We start from the raw sequence: 26341 nt of genomic DNA, 5'->3' as shown, positions 1-26341 counted from the left end.
CTGAAACCGTGAAACGCCGCAGTTTGAGTTGCCATTAATTTTTGAGCTCCGCGCGCACACCTCGGTGTACAATTTATTTTCAAACCGAATCTAACGGTTAGGTTTTCCCGAAACCCGAAACTTGCATTAATTTTTCTTGAAAGGTTTGACTCTATGGTGGTTACGATACCCACTAGAAACAGTCAATTTTTCTTTCGTCAGGACTGTAGGGACATCGGGACTGCTTGACGCCTTGAACTTATAAACTGCTGTTTTCGCATTTTGTCGCCCTTTCAATTTATTTGCCAGGATTTTCAAGGTATGTAGACCGACTGAAACTTAACGACTAAAATTCAAGCTGCAAAACTCGATTGTTATTGTTTACGTCAGTGGCTCTCATGATGATTTGCACCGATGGTATAATTACAAATACAGAAGTACTCTTTAGTTAATAGTAATAATACAGTTATAAAACACACACTGTTAATATCATAGTACAATTATCATATTATGAAATACAAATACCAATTATAAAATACAGATAATTGAGATAAAACTGTCTTGCCGCCCTAAATTAAATGTTTTAAATTAAAAGCTAAATAGCGTCGTTTTTGATTCTGTTACTGTAAAACGGAGTCACTAGTACTCACTACTAGTAAATAGTCTACTACTATGTCAACGGTAAGTGAAACAACAAAAGTTCCAGATTTCGAACCTATCAGTCTGCGTGCGGTAAGGATACGATATATCGGTATTAAACTAATTAAAGGCTAGGATCATCGCTAAAATGTTTTGAGCGGCAAAATGATAAAGCATTCTTGATTCTATGGTCTGCCATCTGCATGCACGTACCAGACTGTTCCGCTACAAGGCGGGAATGGTCTAGCATCATCCCGGTGGTGATTCCGCCTACTATTTTGGCGGCAAGCTGATATGCATGTTGATGGTTGGCAACTTGGCACTTACTCTAAGTAGAGTCTACCGTAGATGGTCGAACAATTCATTGCGAAATCGCCGAAATGAACATTGATAACACGAGTTTTGAGTGTAGTACTGTACATGAAAGTTAATAATAATAGCTTTTGTATTTTTTTTTGCTATGAACCAAAGCTTCGGCAAATTTGCGAATGCTGTAAATTATTTAGTTTTTATGTTGGCATGAGGCGTTTTTAAGAAGATAAACTGTGCTACACGAATTCACCGCAATGGGTTTTGCAGTATATATTTGCAGTTTTGCAGTATACTTTGAAGTGTTATTGATTGTACAAAACTGTAGCGGCATACAGCACTTGTAGTTGAAAACTTTAGGTAAAGAACGGCTGAAAACCGAACGCCTACAAAATTAATAAGTACTATGTATGGCGTAGTTTACTAACAAAAAGCGTGCGATAGGGGATACCGGATAGCAATCACGAAGTTTCATATTTTGTATTTCAGTTTCCGGTTCCAGCATGGCTTCGAAACCTTATTCAAGGCCTTCCCCGAAGAACTCCCCAACTAAAACCCTGTATAAACCTCTGGCCGAAATGAACTTAAGCAGCCCCAAGAAAAACCCCATTCGCAGCCCCTTTAAGGCTATCACGCCCTCAAAAGCCGAAAATACAGAGAACACAGATCGTGAACCGCTTCTGGAGGAAAATCCCGGACGTTTCGTTATTTTCCCCATTCGATATCATGATATCTGGAAGGTGAAAACATGCTAGAGTATTCGGTATTTTCAATCTGATTTCCTTTAAGCTGGAGAAAAATATTTGATTCGTAATTTTTAATATTGTCTGGTATGCATACTGATTACTGAATTTCGGTAGATGTACAAAAAAGCCGTGGCATCCTTCTGGACAACCGAAGAAGTGGACTTGTCGAAAGATGTCAAACACTGGGAGTCGCTGAAAGACGATGAGAGATATTTCATCTCTCACGTGCTTGCCTTCTTCGCCGCTAGCGACGGCATCGTCAACGAAAATCTGGCAAGTTTTGCCTTTGATTTTCTGTCTCCAATTCTGTCAAAAAATAGTAATAACGAATCTCACTCTTATTTTACAGGTAGAGCGTTTCAGCCAAGAAGTGCAAGTTACAGAAGCTCGCTGCTTTTATGGATTTCAAATAGCTATTGAAAATATCCATTCGGAAATGTACAGCCTACTGATCGATACATATATCAAGGATCCTGCTGAACGGTTAGTACAATTACAGTTCGTTAGATTGTTTGAATAACTGCTTTGGTATTTGTGTGTTGAGATTGTAAATCTTTTGTAGATTAATAATAATATACAGCAAGATTACGTAATCTAGGATTCTTTAATGTGTTACTTTTGTAGCGAATACTTGTTTAATGCGATCGAAACAATGCCATGTGTGAAAAAGAAAGCCGATTGGGCGCTGAACTGGATCAGCAATACGAACGCGACATATGGGGAGCGGATAATTGCCTTTGCAGCCGTTGAGGGAATTTTCTTCTCTGGATCGTTTGCATCCATCTTCTGGCTGAAAAAGCGTGGTTTGATGCCGGGACTGACATTTAGCAACGAACTAATCAGTCGCGACGAGGTCTGTGTATTTGCATTATTGCAACTATAAAGTATTTGACGATTAGTTGTTACAGTACGTTATTCACTGAAACCGGCATGACGGCAGGTTTGACATTAAATGCTTCTGAAAACTGTTGATCATTTGTAATACTCATGAAGCTGACTCGGTCGTACACAAACTTGTAGCCGTGCAAATGTGGTATTATTTTCAGGGACTGCACTGTGACTTCGCCTGCCTGATGTTTTCTCACCTCATCCACAAGCCCCCACAAGAGAGAATCAAAGATATTGTATGCGATGCTGTAACGATAGAGCAAGAATTTCTCACGGAAGCCCTTCCGTGCAACTTGATTGGAATGAACTGCACGCTCATGAAGCGCTATATCGAATTTGTAGCGGATCGCCTTCTGATCGAGTTGGGCGTCGATAAGGTGAACATTTGTACAGACAGGGCCTTGTAAAGATAATAATAAAAGTGTCAGGAATCAACGAATACAGTAAGCATGAAGTGATTTGGTGCTGAAAATTTGTTGTTGTTTGATTGTTCTATCGAACCTGTTGCAGCACCAGGCTTTTTGATTGTATTGTACTTCACAAGTGAGCTTGCTGACCGTGAATGGGTGATTTATTTCAGGTTTACGGCGTTGATAATCCTTTTGATTTCATGGAAAACATCTCCTTGGAGGGAAAAACAAATTTCTTCGAAAAACGAGTTGGAGAATACCAGAAGGCCGGTGTCATGAATAATCGTGCCGATTTGTTCGATTTCACAACTTCCGCCGACTTTTAACGCAGCCAAAAGGATCTCCAGTTTGGAGATCGGTCATGATTATTTGTTTGGGCAGTTGTCATTATCGCAACATTTTACCTTTTCAGTATGCTTTCAATCTATCTGAACTTAATATGTTCTGTGCGCGCAGTAAGTACTGTAACGTAGGCATTTCCGCAACCTAACGTAAGTGTTGAAAGTGCTTGTTAAGTGCTTGTTAATTTGTTATTACGCGTTGGAATACTATTTGTACGAGAAATTTTGAACAGCTGCTGTTGCCTTTTGCTGTGTGAAATTGCACTTGTTTTACGACAATCTTCTAAACTTGTTGTTTTTTTCGTTATTTATTGTGTTGAATTCTACAGATTCGTGGACCTTTTTTGTGCGGGTGTGTATTGTTAATGATGAGACATTGAAGACAGTTACGTGTTTGAACGGTGTTTCCCTTATTATCAAAAACGTTTTAGCACCACCACGGTGCTACGAGTGCAGTAAGACCATTACCACTGTTGGCTATTAGAGAAAAAAATGCTCCGGCATTATTCGGTCACCGATACAGCAAGTACTAAGTATAATACTCTCCATTTCAACCAAACTCCCAAAAAGTAGATTCCCAACGCTAGCAGCACACAAAAAGTTTCAACGAAATCTCCAATACCATTGTAGCTAAAAAGTATAAGCTCATCTATTTTTTTTGAGTCTGTACTGTACATGAAAATTCTTAATACTTTTTAATTTTATCAATGATCGAGTGAGTACGTATTAAATTAAAATCATTTGAATGGATTCAAATCGCAATTTGTAAGCCATTGTGCATAATTCCACACCTACGAGCGACAGCTACTTAAATAATGGTAGCCTGGTATTGGGCAAAGGCGAAAGACTGCCAGGGATCTAGACTTCTACGTAGAGTCTCGACTAGTTTCAGTTTGAATTTTTGTGTAGTGAATTTATATAATTTTTATTTGCCAGTCAAATGTTTGACTCTTAAAGACAATTAACAATAACGCCTCACAAATTCCAAGCAGGCAGATTGACGGATTCATCGCAGCGAGAACGGTGAAGTGTGAACTAAGTGGAGTGTGAAGTGGACTGCGATTCGGATTTTATCCTTAATTTTATCATTTTTATGATCCTTTTATTTTTGATACGTTATTGAGCAGCTGTTCGGAATCTTAATTTCGCGGATTCCGATTGAAAGCCGTTATCGGTACAAGCCTACAAGGTTCCGTGCGCACTATGGACCCATCATACCGCTCGCCGTACATCAGACGGAAAGATCCCACTCTCGATCCCCCGGAGAACTGGGTGGAGAAGCTCTCCAACAGGCCCAAAGTTTCGTGGACAAGGAAGCTGTTCCGACGTTTTCGCCTTCGGGATGAACGGACAATTGCTGGGATCCTGGTCGTTGTTTCCGTGGGTACTTTCTTTTACCCTCTTTTTAAAATGGTGGTGGATGATGCGGTAAATTGTTGGAAGCATCCAGGTGAGGAGTACTTGGATAACTGCTGCAGCGCTATGCTTGAATTGTATTAGACTTGTAAAGTTGGCGCGGTTTCATCGTGTAATGTTTCTTTCCTTACCACGAACAGTGCTAACAAATAATTGTTTAGGAATTACTGTCTTCATTTGTCTGGTTACTTGTATGTATTTAGGTTAATGAAGTACAGGTACATGTAGACTAATAACCGTAAGTAGTAGAATTAATTAGTAAATAGGCTAACCGCTAATACTCAGCCTAATAGCTGTAGTCGTGCTTTGTTTCGCAGTATTATCGGTATCATAAACAGTATTACAGTAATTGACAATTTCTGTTGAACATTTTAGAACTAATCGATATATTTGGATATTTCACGCCAGAACAAAAGGCAGAAATCCGACGAGAGCAAATGAGTGTAAAATCATTCAGTGATGCAAGAAAGTTCATAACGCGTCGAGCGGAGATCAAGGAAGAATATCAACGCGAGCTCGACGAGCGATCAGCAGCAGTGAAGGCTGCCAAAGCACAAAAACAGCTCTAAGTTCTTGTTCGCATTGTTGTTTGAATATCTAATTTCTCAGCACGGCTTCAACTGTAAACAAAACATCAAAAAATCTGTAACAAAAAAATTGTGTGTTGTACTGCAAAAATAACCCGCGTGAATAAAAACAATTCGTGTGATATTCAAATCCTGAATGAGATTGAAAAAGCTGGAAAGGAATCATGAAATCGCCTAAACCTATACAAGACCGATTACTTATCTAGTACATATTATTACACCCAACTCGCAAACAATCAAACAAATACATTCAGCGAAGTGAAGGACTGCGGATCGCCCACGCAATGATACTTTTCTCTGATAATTTAGCCGTCAGGGGCGGCCTCCTGGTATGGCCAGCTAGCGAATTCCATTTTCTTTCCGTGAATCAGAGTCTGAATCAGCCATTCCACTGTTGTGACAGGAACACTGTCTTCCTTGCAACCACTGATCAATTCTGCGGGAGCGCGATCTTCGACAATCACCACGTCGAACCGCTTCATGTCTGCAGAGAGCGTCATTATTACAGCCATATCAGTCTTATCAAACCAATAATAGTTTCGCTCATAATATTAATGAACAGCTCGGAAAAAATGAATGACCCGGGCTTACTTGAATCAGTATCCTGATCCTCCAACACTGTCGGTGTAGCTTTCGCCTGTTTAAGCGCAGGAACCCACGTCGATCGGAACGACACGCCTCCATATAAAGCAATCCGCATATTGTCCAACAATGTTTTTCTCGGCGTCCTATTAAAAGTTTAGCAACATGTAGGATTTAACTACGAATTATTATTAAATAAGGTTTTTTCCATGTACGTACAAAGTTACAAACATATGCAATAACGTCTGAATACACTACACATACTACTAATCGTACTCGTACTGTAAGTACTAATGTAATGCTATAACAATGTTAAACGTGTAAAGTAATCGGCAAGGAACATGCATTAGAAGTCAAAATACTTATGTGGTTACCCACTAGTGTAACAACACATTTAAGCCAATATAAAATTAAGTATGCAAAAACTACCTACTCTAGCCATAATTCATTACTGATTTAAAATCGAAAACAAAAATCGTAATTCGGTATTGTATACATTTGCCTTAGGCTTCATACCAATCGATCAGTTTTTGATCCGTGCTTGACTTTCCAGTTTTTAGTCGATACTTGCCACAATCAACGAACTTATTCTTATCGGCTATATCCAGAATCCATTTATGGGATACGCATGGGAAATTAGCGGCCAAACACTGCAGAAATTTGGCGGTACGACAGGGGCTGGGAGAAATCAAATAACGTTTGCCAGCAACCTAAAAATGTGAGACTTTCACTGAATTATATAGTCCACGTGGTTAAAGTCAACTTAACAGTCACATACGTTCACTAGATCGTCAAACGCGTTAAGAACATTCCCTCCCAACTCCGTAACTTTCGAAACAATATAGTCACGATCGAACGACGGATCCTTTTCTCCGCCACTTGTTATAATGAACGAACACTGAGACAACGGCGGTCCTTGCGTATCGCGTGGTGGAGATTCCTCCAGTGGTGAAGAGGCCTTTGCGGCTATTCATGCAAAAGTAATCAGTATTGCCTTCAACATTCTTTATCATGGGACTTTTTTCAACGCTTATGGACCTTACGGACTTGTCAAAATGCAAACTACTGTTGGAGGGGTATTTACCAGGCTTCTTTGAACTTTTTGCCGATTTTATCTCGTCTTCGGAAGAGGTCGATCGCGCACGTTCTAATCAAAAGTAAGAAAGTTAATCAATCAAGTTGGTGCTAAAAATAAATGGTCTCACAACAGATAACTCACTTTTTGTTGATTTATCCTGAGAAACCCTCGGACTCGTCTGTTTGGCCGATGGAGTCGCCTTTGATGAGGATTTGGGCGTTGCAGTTTTCTCCGTCGACGACTCTTCTTTAGAAGTAGTAGGAGTTTTCTGGGCTCGCTTCTTCCTCCAGCGTCCAACTTCATCATTCTGGATCATCATTTCCTCAAACTTCTTCCTGTCAGTCGCAGGGCAATAAACATCACCATCACCATTTAAAAAACAGTGTAAGTTACACGTACTCGATCACTTGTTTCTTTTTGCTTTTCACAAGATGTGGTCCATCATCCACCCACTTCTCAAACACAACCTCATCGTAATAATTCTTCCCCTCCACGATCACATTTACACGAAGTCCTTCCTCAAGGATATCGGCAGCGCGAATAATATCCTCCATTACCAAATGGTTCCGCTGTTGGTTTTCACACCAAGAAACTTCCAGTTTTCTGCTCAAAACAGTTTTTTATCACAACTACTTCAAAGTTCAAAGTGAGTGTCTTACTTATCATCTTTCTGAAAACAAGTACTTACGACTGACGAACTCCCGTTACCCATGCAGCATACCAGCGTCCGTCTTCCCATTTTCCGAACACTTGCTCTTCTGCAATGTGAAATGTCAGTTTAATGCCGTTTACCATGATTTGTAACCTTATAAATCTGTATTTAGCAATGAAATGGGTGCGAGAAACCAAGCGTACTCATTTGTATTGTACTTACTATGCTTGAATGTGGTTTTCCCAACCGTATACGTTTGGCCTTTATCGCTCTCAATGGACTTCCTAGACTGATCATCTTCATCTTCTTCGTCGTCGTCCTCGATTTTTATTTCTTCTACCGCTTTTGACTTTTTAGCAGAGGCTGGTTTCGCTTTTGAAGCCGATTTGGGTTCCGGTTTTGCCTTCGGTGTGGCGGTAGCTTTTTCCGGTTTGGACGCAGCAAGTTTTTCTGGCTTCGGTTTGGGCGGGGAAGTGGTACTACTGATGCGCGTAGACTGTCTAGACCGTTGGGGGGTAGACGTATCGTTGGAGCTGGTGTCAGTATCCTTCTTGGAGACCTTAGCTTTCTGCACCTTTTTGACCTCGCTTTTATCAAAAACAAGCTCGGAAATGTGAACACTGCAAAAATTAAGAATTACTCAAATTTCCAAGAGCGAAAATCAGAAAAAGGCATGAAGCATTTACGAAAGACATGAGGTACTGTCCCACAAAGTCAAAACGATACCGTAATTCAAAGCTAATCATGGGGTATTTTGCTGATGCAGTACTTACTCTTCTTGTTTGGTAGCACTGAATCGCACCATAGCCTGTGTAGTATCTCCGGTACCAGTTACGGAAACAATTTGTCCCTTCTCGTACGCAGTCTTAATTTTGACTTGAACGGAATGATCCGCTTTAACCATATCTTGAGCCAGGACAAGTTGATCAGCAGACAAGGTTGCTGTTTCGTTATCCAAAAATTCGACGTCATATTGTTTGTTCTTGCTATTAAAAGACGTGATCTTTCCAGGGTAATAACATCCATCACTCCATTGCCCAAAGACAACCGTCCCTAAAACCAAGAAGCGGATGGCAAATTTAATAATCACATCATTAGGGTAGATCCGATAAAGTAACGAATTATCCTGTGACGTTCTTTCTGGCTTTCTCTATACAAAATGCTTCGGGACTTTTTTATCAGTTACCTTCATCGAATTCCGCCGCAGATACTGCATTTTTATCTACAAAAGCATTATGAACATAAGAAAAAACAGTCACAGCGTCAAAATTTGTCAGCATATTACGGTAACGCAATCGGAAGAAACGATCCTCTTCAAATGCTTACCAGTGCCAGTTCCATTACCAAATTTTTCTCGAAGCACTTCATCCGCTTCAATTGCCACTTCAGCCAAATTAACTCTGAAAAAACCGCATATTGCAAATATGAGAACTCAATAACGCACACCACTACACAGCTAATGAGAACAGAGTAGCGTACACACTTCGATACCATTTACATTATATTATTAATGCCAAGCTGCTACCAAAACGATACGCAGTAAATGTTTAAAGAATTTCTTACGTTTTGGTTTCCTTGCTGTCCTGGATTTTCACAATGTATCGGGGAGCTTTACCCTCTTCTTTAATCAGTTGTGTGATCGTCGCGCCCTGATATTCTCCCCCTTCAAGACCGTTTCCAGCTTTGATGAGAATAGCACGGTTTACAGTCAGCCAAACACCCGGTTTCAACAAATCGGTCTCGTGAATTTGATCTTCTTCTTTCGAATCCGTAAATTTAACGCGCCATCGACTGCGAATGAAATTATAAATCGGTATTAGAAAAAATTTCTGGCAACAGATAGTATGGAACTGCAGTGGGTTTCACACCTTGGCTGAGCGTCCTTCACGATAATCTGGGCCGGATAATAATTGTTGTCATTATATTTAGCCAATACGTAAGTGCCTATAAATAACAATGCAACAAACTGAATTATTGGAAGAAACTTGAACTATAAATTTCGAAGCACAACTCAGGAGTTGCATGAAACTACGGACCTTTCGTATATTTCTCCTCTACTGGCTCGCTGGATTTCCGTCTTTTCTCGGTAAGCTTTTCAACCTTTTCATCCTCCTCGTCTTCACTCAGCAGAGTCGTCGCCCTGCTGGGACGCTTGCGCTTCACGATCTCACCATCGTTGGTATCTACGAGGTAGAAAATGAAACCAGAATACATGGCAATTCCATCTTGCAAAGGATAATTAAGCCGCAGTCATACCAGAATCGTGAAATTTTTCTGGCTCCGCTTCCTTATCCACAGAAGGAGTTGCGGTGCTTCGCCCAGCAGAACGTTTCTTGGCGCGCATCTCACCCGCCCGGAACGCTTCATCCGTGCATTCGGTGATGTTAACGAAAAAATTGGGTGGGGACGTCTCCACGCGCTGAATGTCCTACAATCCATAACTACACTTAAAAAAATTTCACAGAATGCTAGAATATTTCGCACACAAACTTACGGGCGGATGCGAAAAACGCAGCACTCCATCATCGTAATACTGCTCCGTGACGGTGGTCTCCTTGATGTATTTCGTATTTTCCAAGCGCTTGACATACTTTCCCTTTGAGGGGACCTGCTCGCTCTTTCCATACGATCCCGTTCCATTCTGCATTTTGGAGTCATCCGAAGTTCTCGCTGTTGACATGGTTAGACTTGGCTCGGGTTTCACGATCTGTATCGGCAGCTTTTTCTCCTCGACAACGGACTGGCTGGCTGGCTTCGTATTTTCGTGCTCAGAATCTAAAATTTAATTCTTCAAAATAATGTTTTGCTTAACATTTCTAGTTCATAGCCCACAAACCAAAGCGTAATCTACAGTTCAACTGTTCAAGGTTTAAACTGGCTATAATCTTACCTGTGGTGCCACTTTCAACACCGTTGAGTTTGTGGTTCTCGAGCTTCGCTGCAATCGTATCTGAAAATCAAAAGCAAGTTCAGCGTCAGCATATACGGCAAACAATTACTCAGGTTCCTCAGAGCTGGAAACCATAATACAAAATGAAAAAACCATCAATGTTAGCGCTATAATGTCAATAGTCCGTACCGTGCAGAGCTGGATGTTTTGAAGGAGAAGCGTTACGGTCCTCCACTGCACTCTCAGTGGGGCTTACATCCATCCTGCAAACCAGTATAAAAATTGTCACTACGCTTCTCTCCGGTTGGTAAAACGCAAAAAAAACCGCAGGACTTGGAGAACCAAAACAACAGAATCACTTTTCCAGTTCTATACAGGAACTCACGTACCATCCCTCTCCGTATCAGATGGTCGAAACAATTTAAAAATCCGCGACCGATAAATCACGAAAACTTCTTCAAATTACTAAATAAATATACCAAATAAATATAGTTTTTCCGCAAACTCTAAAGCAAGCAGGGCCTTGCGTTTGAAGTTTTTAGATGTCGAAAAAATTAACTTCTATGCCAAAAATCTTCGCTACAACATTACAACAACCTAAAAAATCAGCGATTTGTTATTTATACGAGAAATTTTGCACACGGATCTGGTTAAAGTGGCGGTACGGTGGTGGCGTACCGGAACTTATGCAGTGCCGGCAAGGCGCGCAAAATTGCCCTTCGTAACCACTAACGCCATCTGCCGGTTCACCCCTCATGTGAGAGATCGTCTCGTTAGCAGGCAGTCCTTATTGGCTTATTCAACATGGCAAACCGCCACGCAAGAAGTGTTCATTTCTTTTATGCTTATAACGCTTAAAAAAACGAAGCTCAAGAATATGTGGAGGACTGGACGTTTTTCTTTTACGCAAAATCTTTTCGAAATTTAGTGATTGCAAAGTCGAGTAGGGTGCATTCTGACCAGAGTCCGAACAACTACGAATTACGGACCAAACGATCTGTCACCATACGGCATACGATCATGGTCTGTTCACGTACTATTTAAACGGTATATGTACCGTACACATTGTACACATCATGAAACGACCAACTTTGCCAGGCCCTGATTTTTCATTAAATTTTATGGAGTACTGCATTATGCTGAATGGCTTATCTAAAATGATCTAGGAAACTAAGGAACGATATAATATTTCAGCGTATAGTCATACTAATTTCGAAAACGAGCTAAGCAGCAGGGTAATTATTAATGTTCAGGTGCTCTACAGTCTGCAGTCTACAGATGTCTCTGAATTCTGATGAGTACTGTGCTGGCGCACAGTGCTGCTGTGCTGGCGCACAGTGCTGCACCGCCTGTGCGTAAAGTCGATACCCTGAATTCCTCCCATGTTTTGGGTTCGCGACATCAAAGTTACCGCCAATAAGCATCGATGTTTAACGCAAGATCACCAACATAAAAAAAGCTAAATCCTGACTCAAACATAGCGAATATAATTTACTCCTGTTACTCGAAAGTCGAAACGTCGTAAGTCTCGTAACGGTAATTGAAAGCGTTTAATAAGCTGTATTAAAGCTTACTTGGTAAGTTGTAAATCATTACCGACATGGTTAAGTTGCTATGGTTAAGTGTATGGCTATGGTTAGCATTCAAAATTCTTTTTTTACCGGTGGAAACTGGAAGTTACAGCACCTGTAATAAGTATCACGTCACAACCACCTCTTCAAAATTCTATGTCCAAGATAAAAAAACCGTATTGCACTGGGGTGAGGCGCAGATATTAGTAATTACTGTACAGTACCAAATTCGCACCCATCTCACCATCAGAAGTAAAAGCTCTTGAATCTGTTGAGCGTACCGGCTGCGTACGGAACCAAGAAGTTAGTTTTTGGTCAAATTTTGGATAAATTAAAGTACACAGAAAACTATGAGAATCTACGCACTTCTGTCTAAAAACTGCAAGGCTTCAAAGCTTGTTAAAAACCCACTTACCTTAATGCTTGAATGTTCAAGGCCGCAATAAACAATTGGGACAAATAAATATGCACGTTTTAAATAACCTGCTAAGCAGCTAACGCACGTTTTTAAAATCTGGAGGTGTTGGAAATCGCGGACAAATGAACAAAGATCATTTTGACGGCTGGTTCAATCAGCTGTTCACTAGTGTGCAGACAAAGCACTGGCACTGGTGACAGCAGACTGCATTGAAGCGCGAAAGTACCTGCTTTGTGACGCCGTCGACCCGCCTAACGTCAGCCTAGCATTTCGAAGTAGCCGGCAGCTGAGCAGGTAGCCCGGTAGCGTGATCAGAAAACTCTAAAAATAAGTAAGTACTTAAAAGTTAAAAGAAGTAGGTAACTGAAAATTGAAATGCTTTAGGCGGCTGCAAGCCGCAAGGTCGACCAGAAGAGTTTAAGTACTTGTATTTGTAACAGTATAACTATTATTAATATTAGCGGCACAGTATTCAATAAGGGTTAAATTTCTATTTATCGGTATAATAACCGACCGGTTTATACGATATTTCAGTTTTGCTGTATACAGTACGCACTATAAACTTTATAGTATGTATAAAGTGGTTTTAAGTTTAACCATCACCTTACTCGCAACGTATTAAACACCAACAGCGGTCACTGCGATCACGCACCGTGAGCACTTTTTATAACCTACAGTAACTCTTAATTTGTAAAGATCGTACAGATTTTCAATCAAAAACATTTTTTTGCTGAACTATCACAAATAGAAACAAACACTTTGTAATGGAAAACCTTGCACCAAAACAACCGTACTCAAAACCTGAAACTAGCAAAAAAGATTTCAACCCTTTCTGTGACATCATAGCGCGCTTCCACAGTAGTTTATTACTGAAATCTGAAGCCTTCAAAACAATTTTATTTTATTAATCCATAGGGGATCCAAATGCAGCCAACCGGATCATGCACGAGCTGAAATATCGAGCAACGCAATTATAAACGGGAATACCAAGGCACATCCACAGCATCTCCTTCTCACCCGATTATCGCGGGACAAGCCGCGGTCTATTAAAGCCACAAAGTAAAGTAAAGTAATGCAGTGAAGTAAATGATGAAAGTATTTTTGTGCACAAACCTGTCTACGTATTCCATGCCATTTTTGTAAATAATTGCCACAGTGATGCCCAGTGCACCGAACCACAAAGCAAACCAGGAGAATCGTGTTGTCCAGTCCGTCTCAGCTGGCGACAAAATGCACAAAGCACACATGGCAGTAGCGGCTAAGGCGCACATCAGCAGCGTGGTCCAGAAAAATCCCCGCTTGGCTTCTAAAGGGCAAATCTTCGTAGCTCCTTCTTCCTCTTCCACAACGTAGTTTCCCAAAAATAAGTCAATTGCATCCTGTCGATATCCATCCATGAAATTGTTTTTAACCCAACGCTGCATACTGTTTAGACCATCGCGCAAAACACCATAGAAATTCCGCCGGCCAAAACGGGTAAAGTCACTCTTAAGAGCGCCGGTGCCAGCGTACTGCTGTGAAATGACATCCCCATTGTCAGCCCAGATATTCCGGAAAATACTGTGAGCAGAAGGGTCATCTTCCAGCTTTTCGTGCTCCCCAAAAATTCCAAAATAGCGCATTTGGTCTTCGAATTCCCGTTTAGCAATCAAGCCCTACTCGACAAAACAAAAATGCTTGTACGGGGTTTATATGCTTTTTCAGATGAGCAGTTTATGTGTTGCATTAAGTTGCCTTTAACCTAATTGTAGCATAAAATGCTTTTGAATCCATATCTTGCCTGTCCGTAATTTATAGTACAACTACAATAATGGCACGAGTGCCATGATGTCACTCAATATTAATTGTATAATGAAATACTGCAAACTTTCCAGTTTCCACGTACAACGGAAACAAGCTTCTCAATACACCCACCTTGCACATCTTAAAGTAAAACCCAACTTTGCAATTGCTGTAATTTAGGCTGGAACAGAGTTTTCAAAAAGATTGTTGTACCTGCACGACATTTGTTCGATCCAGGCAATCCATACAACTGGTGCGAAATATACCATTTTGTACTTGCTTCACTGGTCCATCTAAAGGTTTAACGAAGTACTGCTGTCGCACCCTTTCTGCTTCAATACGCTCCATCAGCACACTTAATCGTTCCCATTTCATATGTTTGGTTTCCGCGTGAAAATCGAATGCCACAAATGTAATATTAGGGTGACGGGACAAGTGAATAGCATCACGAACGACAGCCCCAACCAGTTCCTCTCGACCGTGATGGTTGACCAGAGTGATTACAGTTTGAGGGCCATACAAGACAATCTGCTCCTGGAAGTGCGCTTGAAGTGCAAGAAGATGATCATGCTCAACGTTGACACGTGGTTTGGGCAGATAACTAAAAACATTTAAAGTTACCTAATTCCTGTTTTCATGGTGTCTTTAAATTTATGTAGCTAATTCATTCGCACCTTAAATCCGGCTTTTGTGACCAATAGATCGGAGCAGAACCACGGCTCTGTACGTAGCTGACCAGGCGGTTGTTGCAAATGCTAATGGCTTCCGATTCGACATAGTTGGCTACAGCGCCCGTGGAATCGATACCTCGAGTGTAAAGACGCACGCCTGCGCGCCAAGTGCTGCGACGGCTAATGACCACATAATCCACTTTGACGTTATGGATGTACATTGTCTGGATTTGAACAAATCCATGAAGCAGAGGAAGCAGATAATGATTTAAGTTCTCTGATGAAGACGATGTGAAATTGAGCAAGAGATGCCGATTCCATACAAACCGTCGATCAGCACGCCGGAAAAGGGATTCCTGCAACAGGAAAGCATTTTAAGCCTAACAAACTGATGCGAAAACAAAAGTAATAAAAAATTTGTTGACAATCAGAGCAGCACAGCAGCCTGCCAGTTAATAAGTACATTGAACATTTTTGGATTTCAGTACAACCGCACAACAAAAATTTGTTACTGAGCATCAATTCGATCCGATATCAATTAACAAATTAATAAGTCTATTGGGAGTATTTATGTAAAACCTGCATGACCGCCATTACGACTGAAAAACTTTGATGTAAAACGGATGCGGAGTAACAATAAAGGCAAACAAAAAACTGTCAAAAACTGACTCGTACTCGTAGCCCTTCAAAATTAAACTTAAATATTAATGCATAATAAAGCCATCTGAAGCGCAGTAAAAATACTTTAATCTATAGCGAACTTTCAGATTTTTATTAGCATAAAAGCATTTAAGAATACAATTCTGCTGCTGAGATAAAGCTACGACAAGTCTGTTCCTGTACTGGTATTTACAAAGCTACAAAGGCACACTGAATAACTTACTCGCAAATGTTCGCGCCCGTGAATCATAGCCAAACGTTGGTACGAATGTGTCAAATCATAACTAGCAGAAAAGTACAATCCTGGCGTTTTCAAAACAGACTCCACCATGCCTTTATAGATGCTGTTGAATTCCAGCTGCTTCGTACTCAAAAAGAGCAGACTTTTGGTGTACGGCACCAATTCGGCTCCCGTCATTCGCCATATGGTCTGTCCTTCTACTTCGCCGACTCGTTCACGTCCCGTTACAACCACCAAGTACCATCCTCCGATCAAATGAATCCGTCCAAGAATGCCAAATACCAATTTAACATCGGCAGTGCCGTTGGCAGGCAGGGTCGCTGAGCTGCGGAAGACGGTCTCCTGGGTGATGCGATCAATCATAAGCACTTGGTTCACCTCTGCATCCAGGGGCTCAATAAAGATTCTGTCGTTGGCTAGATGCAGATGGTACGTCTCATACACTCTCTCCGACCAGGGGGTTGCAGGGCTTGCCATTTTGGTGTATTGGGTTACAGTTAGTAAAATGAGTATGCGAAGGATGAGATCCACGGTGGAATCAAATTCGCGGATTACCTAACTCCACGAAACTGCGCACACCATGCAGTAACTTCGGTTACAAACGAAGCATTGGGCAATGGGGAGTGCAAGTGCAGACGATTCAAGTCCCAATGCCTATACCTACAGAAAATGCTGTGATTGCAAGCTTTTGAATTTTTAGTACGAAACTCGGAAACTGTGAAGTATAAATACTTAACAAACGGGCGTAAATACTAAATAGTACAGCGTCATCACACGACTAGAAAAAAGGAAAACGTTTCAGTCGGTTTGACACACGATTGCAAAGTTTCTTGCTAGCAGCTAGCCTACAGCCAAATGCCATTGCGAGCCGGGAGGAGGCTACATGTGTCTTCATTTTAAACTTTTTCAAAAATTTTCATCTGGTTTATCCAACAGTAGTGAATCGCAATTCGCAGTGACAATCTTGCTTTCTTTCTTTCTTCGATGCCCTTTGTGATGATAATTCATGCAACACTTATTATCCGTCATTAGAAAAACTATCGTTAGTGCAACAAAGGGTTAGGAGCAATTTTTAGTTCACCAGACTGTTTAATTTACCCAAAAAAAAACATAAAAGTGCGGCAAAAATTTGTATTTACGTTATGGTAGTTGTGTTGAAAACACATTTTATGAGAATAGCCAATTATGGACCAACAGTCATTACCATGATACGAAAACACCAGAAAAACTTCAACAATTCTTTCGCGCCAGTTCACGAGCAATCAAAGTCTAATAAAATTCATTCCCCATTCCGATTGACGAGAAGCACAAAAGAGCACGAAGAGCAAGGAATAACCAACTGCGGGGTTCGGGTCGTCTTTAGTCGGTCTTGAGACAAACAGTAGGAATCACCACATCGGCATGGATATGAGAAGGTGGCAAAATCTACGAAATTAATTGTTCGCACTACTTAATGTAAGCATCCTTTTGGACAAAATATTAACTCATAAACAAACTCACTAAAACTTAACGAAACCGACAGAATATAAAGTCATCTACCTACGAATGACCGTATCATTAAACACAGCCGAAAAAAATTGACGAATTTCAAGCATACTAATAAGTAGTAAGTAGTAGGTAGTGAAAAGTATAAAATACAGTAAAATCCTAGTGCGCGCCTGCAAACGTTGGTTTCAAAACATTCAAACTTTCAGCTACCATAGGCGAATACAGAGAAGCCATGGAAATTTTAAATAAAATGCGTGCACCGCTACAATTAAATTTTCAAGCATATATCTACATCCACAAAAATATTTAGAAGGCTAAAACAAAAGCAGTTTAGTTACACAATATTCAATGCAAACATTACCTTCCAAATAAACTAAATCGGATAAATCCACTTCTGCATATATCAGATGAGCCTTCTCTGCGTCTGCAAATATAATAAAGTCAGATGGTAATGAAAATATCATGAAAATACTACTGTCATCTCACAATGTGAAGGTTATAATTATTAAAAGAATTACCTATGCCGGTTATGCGTCCGTATGCTTTACAGAGCTGATATTTTCTATAAGTCTTAACTGTTGACATACTATACCCAAAGTGTACAGTGCACACCTCGTCTGCATTTATCGTACTCTTTCCTAATTTCGGGATTGCTCAAGACACGATACGCTTCGCTGATCAGAAGAAATCTGGAGGGATCCGCCGGGCTATTCGATGATGAGTTTGACTTATCAGGATGAAGCTGGAAAAAGAAACCATCGTCAATGAAATTAGAAGACTTATTCCGGTTCCGCAGCAATCTGCTTTCAAACTATAGCACGACACCGTAAACGGCATAAATTCATTTTTGAAATCTCGCTCCACAAGATGCACTCCGGGATAACAAGGGAAAACCAGACAGAAACCAATAAAAGCACGAAGGTAACAGTTACTATCTACCTGCTTGGCCAATCGTCGGTAACTTTCTTTTATGTCTTCAGCCGAACACTGAGATGAAAGTTCCAGCGACTCGTAATAATTATGAAGAGGCATTCGGTCCTCTGTCTAGAAAAAGTGACAGATACAGCTAAGCTTCACAAAATCTGGTGGCCTGGAGAGAAAACTGGGATTAATAAAAACCCGAACCCAAATGAACAACAGTTACAACATAAATTCATTTTGATGATTTATCATAAATCAAAACGATGATGATTTATCATAAATCATTTTGATGATTTATCATAAATCAAAATGAATTTCGCCGCCAACTTGCCAGCGATGCCTGTCAGCATTTCGCGTGGATAGTGGATACGTAGCGAAGGAAACCGACGCCCAATGGAGATTCGACCGGAAGTTCCAATAAATGGAAAGGATTGGTTTGTTGTTGATTTCATTTTTTCGCTCATGAAAGCGCAGAAACTCGTCTATCAAGACTCGAAAGCAACATGATTGTTGACAGGCTTTCTTCGTGAAAATTAATGCTATGTTGCCAAAAGTTGGAATATTTGGAAGCAGCACGTTGGCCGCCGCCATAATCCGAGAACTGCAGCGGCTGTCGTTTGAATTGGTTGGATTGTGGGATCAGCATATGAAAACTGCTGTCGCATGGTGTCAGCATTTCCAGATTCCCTTTCCGACCGATTCAGTGGAGGTCTTACTGCAAAACCAAGAAGTCGATCTGGTTTTTATCTTTGCTCCGGCCTATTTCCACAAGGAAATCGCTACAAAAGCCTTGGCAGCAGGCAAGCATGTTATCTGCGAGCCACCTTTGGGGATCACCTGCGCAGACAACGCTGCTATCATGCAGCAGGCTCTCTACTATCCTACACTATTAACAATCTCCACATTTGGATTGCGACATACACCAGGTTAAAATATCACTGATCTGTTGTTGAGCTAATGGGAATATTTTTAGATTGAAGGAATCATCATGACACTTTGCAGTGCCTTGCTGCTTCACAATTTTCTTGTGGTTGTAGGATTTTCCAAACTGCGAAGCATCCTCGAAAGTGGCCAGATCGGTGCAGTTCAGTCCGTTGAAGTGACAGTTAACTGTGGGCCGAGTGCTCCCGTCGGGCAGTTGCCGTACGATTGGACATGCATCGGTCGTCTCCTGGGCGGTCCGCTGTTCACACTGGTCTGTCACATTGTCGATCTAATAACGTTTCTGTCCGGGAAGCGGGCCTATTCGGTGTGTGGGACAGTGCGCCGTTTCCAGCGTAGCCCAGCGCACTTCCAGTACGATCAGCATATGACGCGCGAGGATTTCGTCAGTTGGCAAATGCTGCTGGAAGGCAATATTCCCTGCACCTGTCTCGTCAACAGCAATCAGCCAGGCAGCTTCAACTTCCGGTTGACTATTTCCGGACGAGAAGGGCTAGTCATGGTAGATGACGGTGTCATACACGTACAGAAATCTCCGGAGTTTTGTCGAGAACGGATAGGCACAGTATTGGATGATAGGGATCCTGCGGTGCTGCCCGATAAGTCGGTAAGCAAGTGTTTGCTAGCTGCTATCAATTCCCAAACACATTGCTGAAGTGGAACATTTAATTTTAAGCTGAATTTACATGTAAGCAGCCGATTTGAGAATTTGTAATCTGAATTCTTATGCCATTATTTCAGTACTTGCTGCAATTGCCCATTTGTTTTATCTGAATTTTATCATTTAATGAATGATGGTTATTTTGTTATTGTGATTAGGAACTGGCTGTGGGATTCGACTATCGCCATCCGGAATGGGTGGTATCCGGTGTTGTGGACTTGTGCAGTATGTTGAAGACAGCGTTCCAGCAAGCAGCTGAACGACGTTGTTTCTCCCCAGATGAGCTTCAGGCAGCCGGTGGATTCGTCGATTGTCAGTACGCTCGTAGTGTGTGCGATGCCATTCGCAGTTCTCACGAAAACCGGCGCTGGATGGAAGTGTCAATTCCATTGCGGAACAATAATACAGCTTCCACAGCTCAAACTGTTCTTCTTTCGCTCAAGCGTTTCCATATAGCCAACTCGGCATCTACGTAGCTTTTATGGTTTGTCGCTATCAGACATTATTTTTGAATCTTTTTTTGTTTGAGTTCTCGTTTCTGTTGTGAAAACGGTGCTTTCCTTGTTCGGTTCCTTGTCTCAACGAAAAATAAAACCAGAGATCGATCGGAAACGGATGTTAACTCAAAGCCAAAATTATTCAACGACCTAACTGACAAAAAACAACAATGATCAACATAAATAATACTCAGTTGTACAAATAAGACGCTAAAATGCATAACGATTTCGAATGTCTTCCAGTTTCTTCGCCACTTCATTCGGTGTTCTGTCAAGTTCCTCTGCAATTTCTTTTTGCTTTGCGTAATCGAGTGCGTTATACTGCTCGCACAAGTCTCCATCAACGACCCCCTGCGGTAAAAAATTCGACAATAAAAAACCGAACATAGGCGAACAGGTGGTTTATTATTTACTTCTATCTCTACGAGTATATCAATATATCTATACGTACTGTACCTTAACGGGAAAGTAGTATGACCGAAAGTGCAGGTGATCCCGGCCACACAATGGAGGCTTTTCGTTGCGTAAGTGCATTTCCAAATGCTGGAAAAAATCACGATCCTGCAAAATTAATCGTTAGAAACGGGAAAATACTGAAAAGCGTCATCTAACAAACGAGAATAAATTGCTTCCAGTATCAATTAGACATACTTCGCGTGATGTGAACGGGACCAATGCACCAATCCGACCGGACAGTGTCGTGAAAACCAACGATTCGGAGCCCCCAGGAATAAGCGTAACTTTCTGAAGACTTGACAATGTTTCTCCAACATAATACATGCAAACCGTCTCCGCCTACGATTCAAAAAACATGCCTGATTATTTAGCAGTCAGCTTATCCATACGTTTCCATGCTATTTCTACTTTCCATACGTTTCGCTGCTATTTCGGACTAACCTTTTGAGAAGCTCCATTCAAATAACCTCTGTCCCAAAACGAGGCCGGGTCGTCTTCGTGATCTTCATTCACAGAGCTCGGCAATCGAATCACTGACACGTTTCCGAATTTATCCCCCACAGCGATAGTGTTGTAATCCAGCAACACGGAACAAGTGATGAAGCGCGGAAAGGTATCATCGGCGAAGATGTTCAGAACATTCTCCTTCGCTTTGTACTTGATGAAAAATAGGCTATCGTTGGAATCTGATACGTATAAACGCGGTCCCATCGTTTTAATATCCACAATCATGTTAGGAATAAGCTAAAAATTGAAAGATATTGGGTGAGCTCATGCCGCTCATCCATCACAAAGGAGCAACAAAAGGAAACCGAAGAACATTCTCACCTTGCTTTCACACTTTCGAAGAAGTTTTTTCCTTCCTAGATCATAAATTCGCAAGGATCGTCCGACCGCTACGGCCAACCTGCCTTGGAAAGCCACTATGGAATGCGGCACTTCGTCGACAGGTGTCACATGCAGCAGCTCCAGTCTCTGGTAATCTGCTCCGAATCGATACGTTCTCAAACGTCCCCCATCCGCCAGCTGCCGCGGGTTCAGTTGTAATCCAACTGCAGTTCCCACAATTACAAAATATTCTTCCTCTCCACTTTTTCCACTAAACTTAACAACAGCCACGCTAAATGCCGCCTCGTTCTGCGGAAGATCCTCTACCCAGATGGTCTTCCCTGCAACCGGGTGAGTGATACGAACACACGAGGCCCATTTCCCAAGTCCAGCCTTTGGCGCACCGAAATCTGCGTCTGCAAGGTCACTCCTCAGGATCTCCTGTACCAACTGCTTGGCCATCTCCTGCTCATGAGCTTCGGCACTGGACAAAATTTCTGTGGCCATCTGCTGTTTGCGAGCGATCTTCCCTTCCAGTGTATACGCATTATGATCCGTCTCAATCGTCACCATAATTCCAACGCTCGGGTGAATGGCGAATTTCCTGGGTGTGTAGCGGAGTGGGGTAACGGTTTCATTAAATACTGTACCCAGTTTGTCCAGAGCCAAAATCCTCAAAGTATTGGATGCAATGGCTACAATGCCCTCTGGGCACTGGTCCGACGAGAAAGCTGATGCATGTTCCAGCGTTTCGTATGATAAGGGCGTCAGGAGAAACCGATTTTGATAGTGATAGCTGAGCCATGATCGGCTGGATAAGGCTAAAACGGCTTGACTGCCTTGGACCGATGTTCGAAACAATTTTACAGGCCGCGAGCCTAAATAGCGTGTTCTTGTGTCCGACAAATCCCCGGTAACCGGATCGAGAACAGAGCGAAGCAGTACGCCATTTTGTAGGCCGATATTCAGGTACAAAACACCGCGTTTTAATCTGGCTTCCGCTGGAGTAGACGTGTCACGTCGAAAATCCCTCGATCCCAGATCAACGATGTTGAGACTTTCTGCAGGAGCTGGAAGAGCCTGTAGGCTTAAAGGGGACAAGCAATCCTACATACACATACATAAACGCTGCAGTAATCGTCTTTCATTGCAATGGGCTGTTGTTTATACTTAGGACAGGATTAAAGTACCTGGACATCCAGGGACAGCAGCCGTACGGTATTATCAGCCAATCCTACCGCCAGAAAACGAGAGCGTTGCTCGCCGGGCGGGATGTCTCCCAATGCCATGCAAACGACATCGCTTTGCATTTCCTTCCGCTCCGTATACTCGTTAAGTTGACCGCTCTACAAAAATGCATATAAAAAAAGAAAATAACAATGAAAGACAAATCGACTTACAGCATCCATTTCAAAGTATACCAGTTCGCCTCCGCTCAAAGAAATAACTAACTGGCGCTCATTCACAGCACACTTAGTGATCTGGCGTTTTCCCGGACTTTTCCATTCATTAACGCGCTTGTCAGCTCTAATATGGCGGATTCCATCGGGATAGACTTGGATCAGAGCATCATCACCCAATAGCGAACAGGCAATGGTCGGTGTCGTTCCCAAGAATCCCGAATCGGCAACTTCTTCTACCGTGTCTCCAATGGAGAGAACCAGCGTGGCATTAACGAAAGAAACCACAATGTAGGCATCAAACTTGTCTACAAAAATTCCGGAAACAATATCATTTCTATTTCATGTCTAATTCAATCCGCACATCAGAACTTCGGCTTTTATTTCAACATGCACACACAAAGAATATTAGGACATTATGTATATCTTAGTTAGCCTAAAAAAGCTTATCAAATTAATGAATTTCTCATTAGGTTTACTAATAATGACCAAAATTTCTACTGACCGTCGGCGTGTTTTCGCACTGTCCACACCGCATTCGGATTACCAGGAAGTTCAGAGACAGCCATCTCCGTTATCTCCAGGCCATGTCGCAGCACTCTCAAAGTGGATCGCGCGCCTGTTCCACACAAAGTATAGAGCTGTGGCGTGTCTTCGTTAGCTAAATCCAAGATCTGGAGCGACAAAAGGCAAGGTGTTCAAAGTATCAAAATTTAACGGACAAACAGTAATGCATCTCACCCGGCTATGCAAAATCGGGGACAAGCTCTGCAATTCATCCACCATGATCAGGTTTTTGGGCTCTCGGGGACGAAAATAAAATGTATCACCTTCTTCCAACGGGGTAGAACTACTGAATTCGGGTTGGTCATCTGTTTGTGAGTCGCCCAGGTGGGCAATCTGGCACAACCGACTACAAATTCCGTCATATTTATACTGAATGGTAGCTATGACAGTAGTAACCACTCATTGTATGTCACTTACTGATTGCCGAATTCCGAAGCAACAAAAAGAAATCCAGTCCGTAAAATACACAAAGCCGAGGCAACGGGAATCGTATCAAGATACTTCATCCGTATTTCACTGACCTAAACAGAAAATACGATACGTGATCGCATCCATCATAAATCGAATTCAAGCTCATTTTATCGACTCACCATTTCGTCGTCCACGGTCAGAGTAACTTTGAACACATCCCCTTGTTCCGTTTGGAGCAAGAAGAAAAACAGATTTTTCGTTTTATGGGCAGCGTAAGTCACGAACATCATGCCTCTATCGGGGTCTTCCAAATCGTGCTGCAAAAACAAAAAAATGATACACTTCCACAGCAGCTATGCGTAGCACAGAGATCAAGTTCGTAACTTCATACCCTTCGCCTTGGTACTGGTGCTCGAACCTCTGGTTGATCGCCGAGATTCTTATAGGTAATGTAGTTCTCTGAGCAGACCAAAATTCCGCCAGGCCCATCGTTCCCACCCGGTACCGCAATTAAAAAGTTTGCTCGTTCTTCAAGGGTTTCCGTAAACTTCCGAACGACGTGGTTCAAACCAAGATCCAATTCGTAGTATGTCAAACTCTGCTGTGCTTTCTGGGCTGATTCGCCAGTCGGATCATTATCCGCTTCCTAAATGACAGATCAGCCAATATAAGGAGAGAACAATAATAATAAGCTGACGCTAACCTCATAATCCATTTCTAAACAAGCGAACAAAGGGTTCTCGAATCCAACATCAACACCAATAACATTGTATAGAAAAGTGTTGGCTTTGTGGGCTTCAAGTGGAGAGGAAATAGTCAACCGCGCCTGAGAGTCTCGATTCATGATATAGACGAGTTTCTGTTTTTCCACAGCACCTGTTCATAAAATTAATTCATTAGTATTAGGCACTGGTTAAAGCAGAGAAAGGGGGTAAAAATAATAAAACAGTTCTCATACCAATCATGACAGCGCGACCCTTTGGATCAGTGGCAAGATACTGTCCAGGAACAATGCGGCGGCAGCCGCTTTTACCAAACGTCTCCAAATGTATCTAGAAAAAAACAATTAACGTTGCACTTAACGGTAGAACTGCGCGCTTCGGAAACCGACCGACAATAATATAACATTTAATACGAAAAACTGTAATCACCATATCTGAAATTGTATGCAAGCACTATACAAAGTCCGGAAGCCAAGCGATTCTTCCGGTCACCTGATGGCACTGCCAGAGTCAGGAAATTCAGAATTTACATAACTACAGTAATTCTGACAGCTACGAGTTATCAGCCAGATACACAGTCAAAGCAAAATTTATACTAGAGTACGCTAGGGCTACGCTTATAACAAAATAATTCAAAAATTACTCCTATTTTACTGTAATCTGTTTAGTTATTAATGACTAACCCGATCAAAAGCATTTTTGGCAGTGTTGAATTCCAGAATAGCGATCTTTCCTGAGTCCGTACCCAAAATGAGGTAGTCTGCAGAAGTCAGAAGTGCGTTAAGCATTAAACTCCGGATAATTCTGACTGCGGACTGCCTGTGTAAAAGTCAGCTTTACCTTTGCTACCGCCAATGAGTCGAAAACTAGCCAGGGAACGGATAACGCCAAAAACATCTGTACTGTGCAGAATGTGCATTTTGCCGGAATCTGTGTCTGGACGAATAATATCCAGACATTGTCCGCGACTGAGAACGATCTCTTGGTGCTTGCCTCCCGTGAAGTTACCATGAACCGCACAGTTTATACCCGTAGGTCGCTGAAGAGTGAAGCTGTATAGGTGCATATTTACTTCCACAGTACACAAATCAACGTAGTATGCGACGGAACGAGGGAACTGGATGTACAGATAAGTGGCTGTCGGAAATCCAAATAATACGAGGACGGAACAGTTAAGAACGGACTAGCATCCGCAATTGCGCACTGATTAACAAACGTCACGATCTACAATACATAACTGGTTAATGGTTACGTTTCTTAATAACCGATTTGTTGTTAACTCCAGCTAACAGTACAGCAGCAATGCTCGAAAGCTATCCTAAAACATAAAAGACGGTTGTGACAGTTTAGGATTTTATTTGACACAAAAACTATTAAAAATAATCATAATTCGTAAGTACTTGTACTCGCTACGCGGTACATCAACAGTTCAACACTGAAATTAAACTGCATGTTGATCGAAAAAAGACTGGCCAAATTTCGAAATACCGACCGACCAGTATGAGACCGACTTGAAAGTATAATAAGTTCATACAGCGCGTCGTGCCGACGTGCCGTACGGCGCTCACAGTCTAAGACCGTCGGGCTT

The 26341-nt window shown here is 41.7% G+C and overlaps 7 protein-coding genes across 10 annotated transcripts; 3 read left to right on the top strand and 4 right to left on the bottom strand.

Annotated features, from left to right (window-relative positions):
• The first annotated feature begins 20 nt into the window (after positions 1 to 20).
• LOC129583700 (ribonucleoside-diphosphate reductase subunit M2 B-like) lies at positions 21 to 3716 on the top strand. Of its 3 annotated transcripts, none has more exons than XM_055475628.1 (7): positions 21 to 298; positions 1417 to 1667; positions 1788 to 1946; positions 2023 to 2156; positions 2298 to 2526; positions 2720 to 2938; positions 3142 to 3716. In XM_055475628.1, the coding sequence occupies exons 2-7, from the start codon at positions 1431 to 1433 to the stop codon at positions 3295 to 3297; spliced, it is 1134 nt and encodes a 377-aa protein (XP_055331603.1). In that variant the 5' UTR covers positions 21 to 298; positions 1417 to 1430; the 3' UTR covers positions 3298 to 3716. The 3 variants fall into 3 exon arrangements, with proteins under 3 accessions (XP_055331603.1, XP_055331604.1, XP_055331605.1); XM_055475629.1 differs by having other exon boundaries at positions 1788 to 1950; positions 2027 to 2156; XM_055475630.1 differs by lacking the exon at positions 21 to 298 and adding an exon at positions 1005 to 1287.
• A 461-nt stretch (positions 3717 to 4177) lies between these two features.
• LOC129583703 (uncharacterized) lies at positions 4178 to 5433 on the top strand. Its single transcript, XM_055475633.1, has 2 exons — positions 4178 to 4762; positions 5104 to 5433. Exons 1-2 carry the CDS (start codon positions 4516 to 4518, stop codon positions 5295 to 5297), a joined length of 441 nt encoding a protein of 146 aa, XP_055331608.1. The 5' UTR covers positions 4178 to 4515; the 3' UTR covers positions 5298 to 5433.
• Positions 5299 to 12686, bottom strand: LOC129583698 (uncharacterized). 2 transcript variants are annotated; one of them, XM_055475625.1, is made up of 20 exons: positions 12504 to 12686; positions 10707 to 10780; positions 10518 to 10577; positions 10122 to 10402; positions 9884 to 10055; positions 9664 to 9810; positions 9496 to 9571; positions 9191 to 9418; positions 8954 to 9027; positions 8814 to 8849; positions 8401 to 8680; positions 7850 to 8247; positions 7664 to 7733; positions 7375 to 7578; positions 7117 to 7310; positions 6982 to 7044; positions 6676 to 6863; positions 6414 to 6607; positions 5907 to 6043; positions 5299 to 5799 (listed from the first exon to the last, which is right to left on the bottom strand). In XM_055475625.1, exons 2-20 carry the CDS (start codon positions 10777 to 10779, stop codon positions 5621 to 5623), a joined length of 3054 nt encoding a protein of 1017 aa, XP_055331600.1. In that variant the 5' UTR covers position 10780; positions 12504 to 12686; the 3' UTR covers positions 5299 to 5620. The 2 variants fall into 2 exon arrangements, with proteins under 2 accessions (XP_055331600.1, XP_055331599.1); XM_055475624.1 differs by lacking the exon at positions 12504 to 12686 and adding an exon at positions 10907 to 11128.
• Positions 12687 to 13155: 469 nt separating this feature from the next.
• LOC129583592 (phosphatidylinositol-3-phosphatase SAC1-like) lies at positions 13156 to 16677 on the bottom strand. Its single transcript, XM_055475444.1, has 5 exons — positions 15843 to 16677; positions 14963 to 15315; positions 14502 to 14889; positions 13620 to 14161; positions 13156 to 13549 (listed from the first exon to the last, which is right to left on the bottom strand). Exons 1-5 carry the CDS (start codon positions 16335 to 16337, stop codon positions 13528 to 13530), a joined length of 1800 nt encoding a protein of 599 aa, XP_055331419.1. The 5' UTR covers positions 16338 to 16677; the 3' UTR covers positions 13156 to 13527.
• A 112-nt stretch (positions 16678 to 16789) lies between these two features.
• Positions 16790 to 18583, bottom strand: LOC129583548 (DPH4 homolog). The gene is made up of 4 exons (XM_055475369.1): positions 18288 to 18583; positions 17961 to 18090; positions 17710 to 17772; positions 16790 to 17285 (listed from the first exon to the last, which is right to left on the bottom strand). Exons 1-4 carry the CDS (start codon positions 18378 to 18380, stop codon positions 17140 to 17142), a joined length of 432 nt encoding a protein of 143 aa, XP_055331344.1. The 5' UTR covers positions 18381 to 18583; the 3' UTR covers positions 16790 to 17139.
• Positions 18584 to 18679: 96 nt separating this feature from the next.
• Positions 18680 to 20500, top strand: LOC129583546 (glucose-fructose oxidoreductase domain-containing protein 1-like). Its single transcript, XM_055475368.1, has 3 exons — positions 18680 to 19195; positions 19307 to 19818; positions 20031 to 20500. Exons 1-3 carry the CDS (start codon positions 18811 to 18813, stop codon positions 20346 to 20348), a joined length of 1215 nt encoding a protein of 404 aa, XP_055331343.1. The 5' UTR covers positions 18680 to 18810; the 3' UTR covers positions 20349 to 20500.
• LOC129583545 (splicing factor 3B subunit 3-like) lies at positions 20375 to 26153 on the bottom strand. Its single transcript, XM_055475367.1, has 16 exons — positions 25594 to 26153; positions 25437 to 25513; positions 24990 to 25083; positions 24735 to 24907; positions 24423 to 24677; positions 24211 to 24348; positions 24038 to 24141; positions 23795 to 23966; positions 23559 to 23727; positions 23054 to 23361; positions 22844 to 22999; positions 21654 to 22760; positions 21267 to 21569; positions 21021 to 21164; positions 20826 to 20930; positions 20375 to 20720 (listed from the first exon to the last, which is right to left on the bottom strand). The coding sequence occupies exons 1-16, from the start codon at positions 25817 to 25819 to the stop codon at positions 20580 to 20582; spliced, it is 3672 nt and encodes a 1223-aa protein (XP_055331342.1). The 5' UTR covers positions 25820 to 26153; the 3' UTR covers positions 20375 to 20579.
• Positions 26154 to 26341: the final 188 nt, after the last annotated feature.

Source organism: Paramacrobiotus metropolitanus, unplaced genomic scaffold (assembly GCF_019649055.1).
Source record: "Paramacrobiotus metropolitanus isolate TYO unplaced genomic scaffold, Prichtersi_v1.0 Parri_scaffold0000011, whole genome shotgun sequence".
Taxonomy (NCBI): Eukaryota; Metazoa; Tardigrada; class Eutardigrada; order Parachela; family Macrobiotidae; genus Paramacrobiotus; species Paramacrobiotus metropolitanus.
Note: the sequence above shows the minus strand (reverse complement) of the source record. Positions and strands in the feature narration are given on the sequence as shown.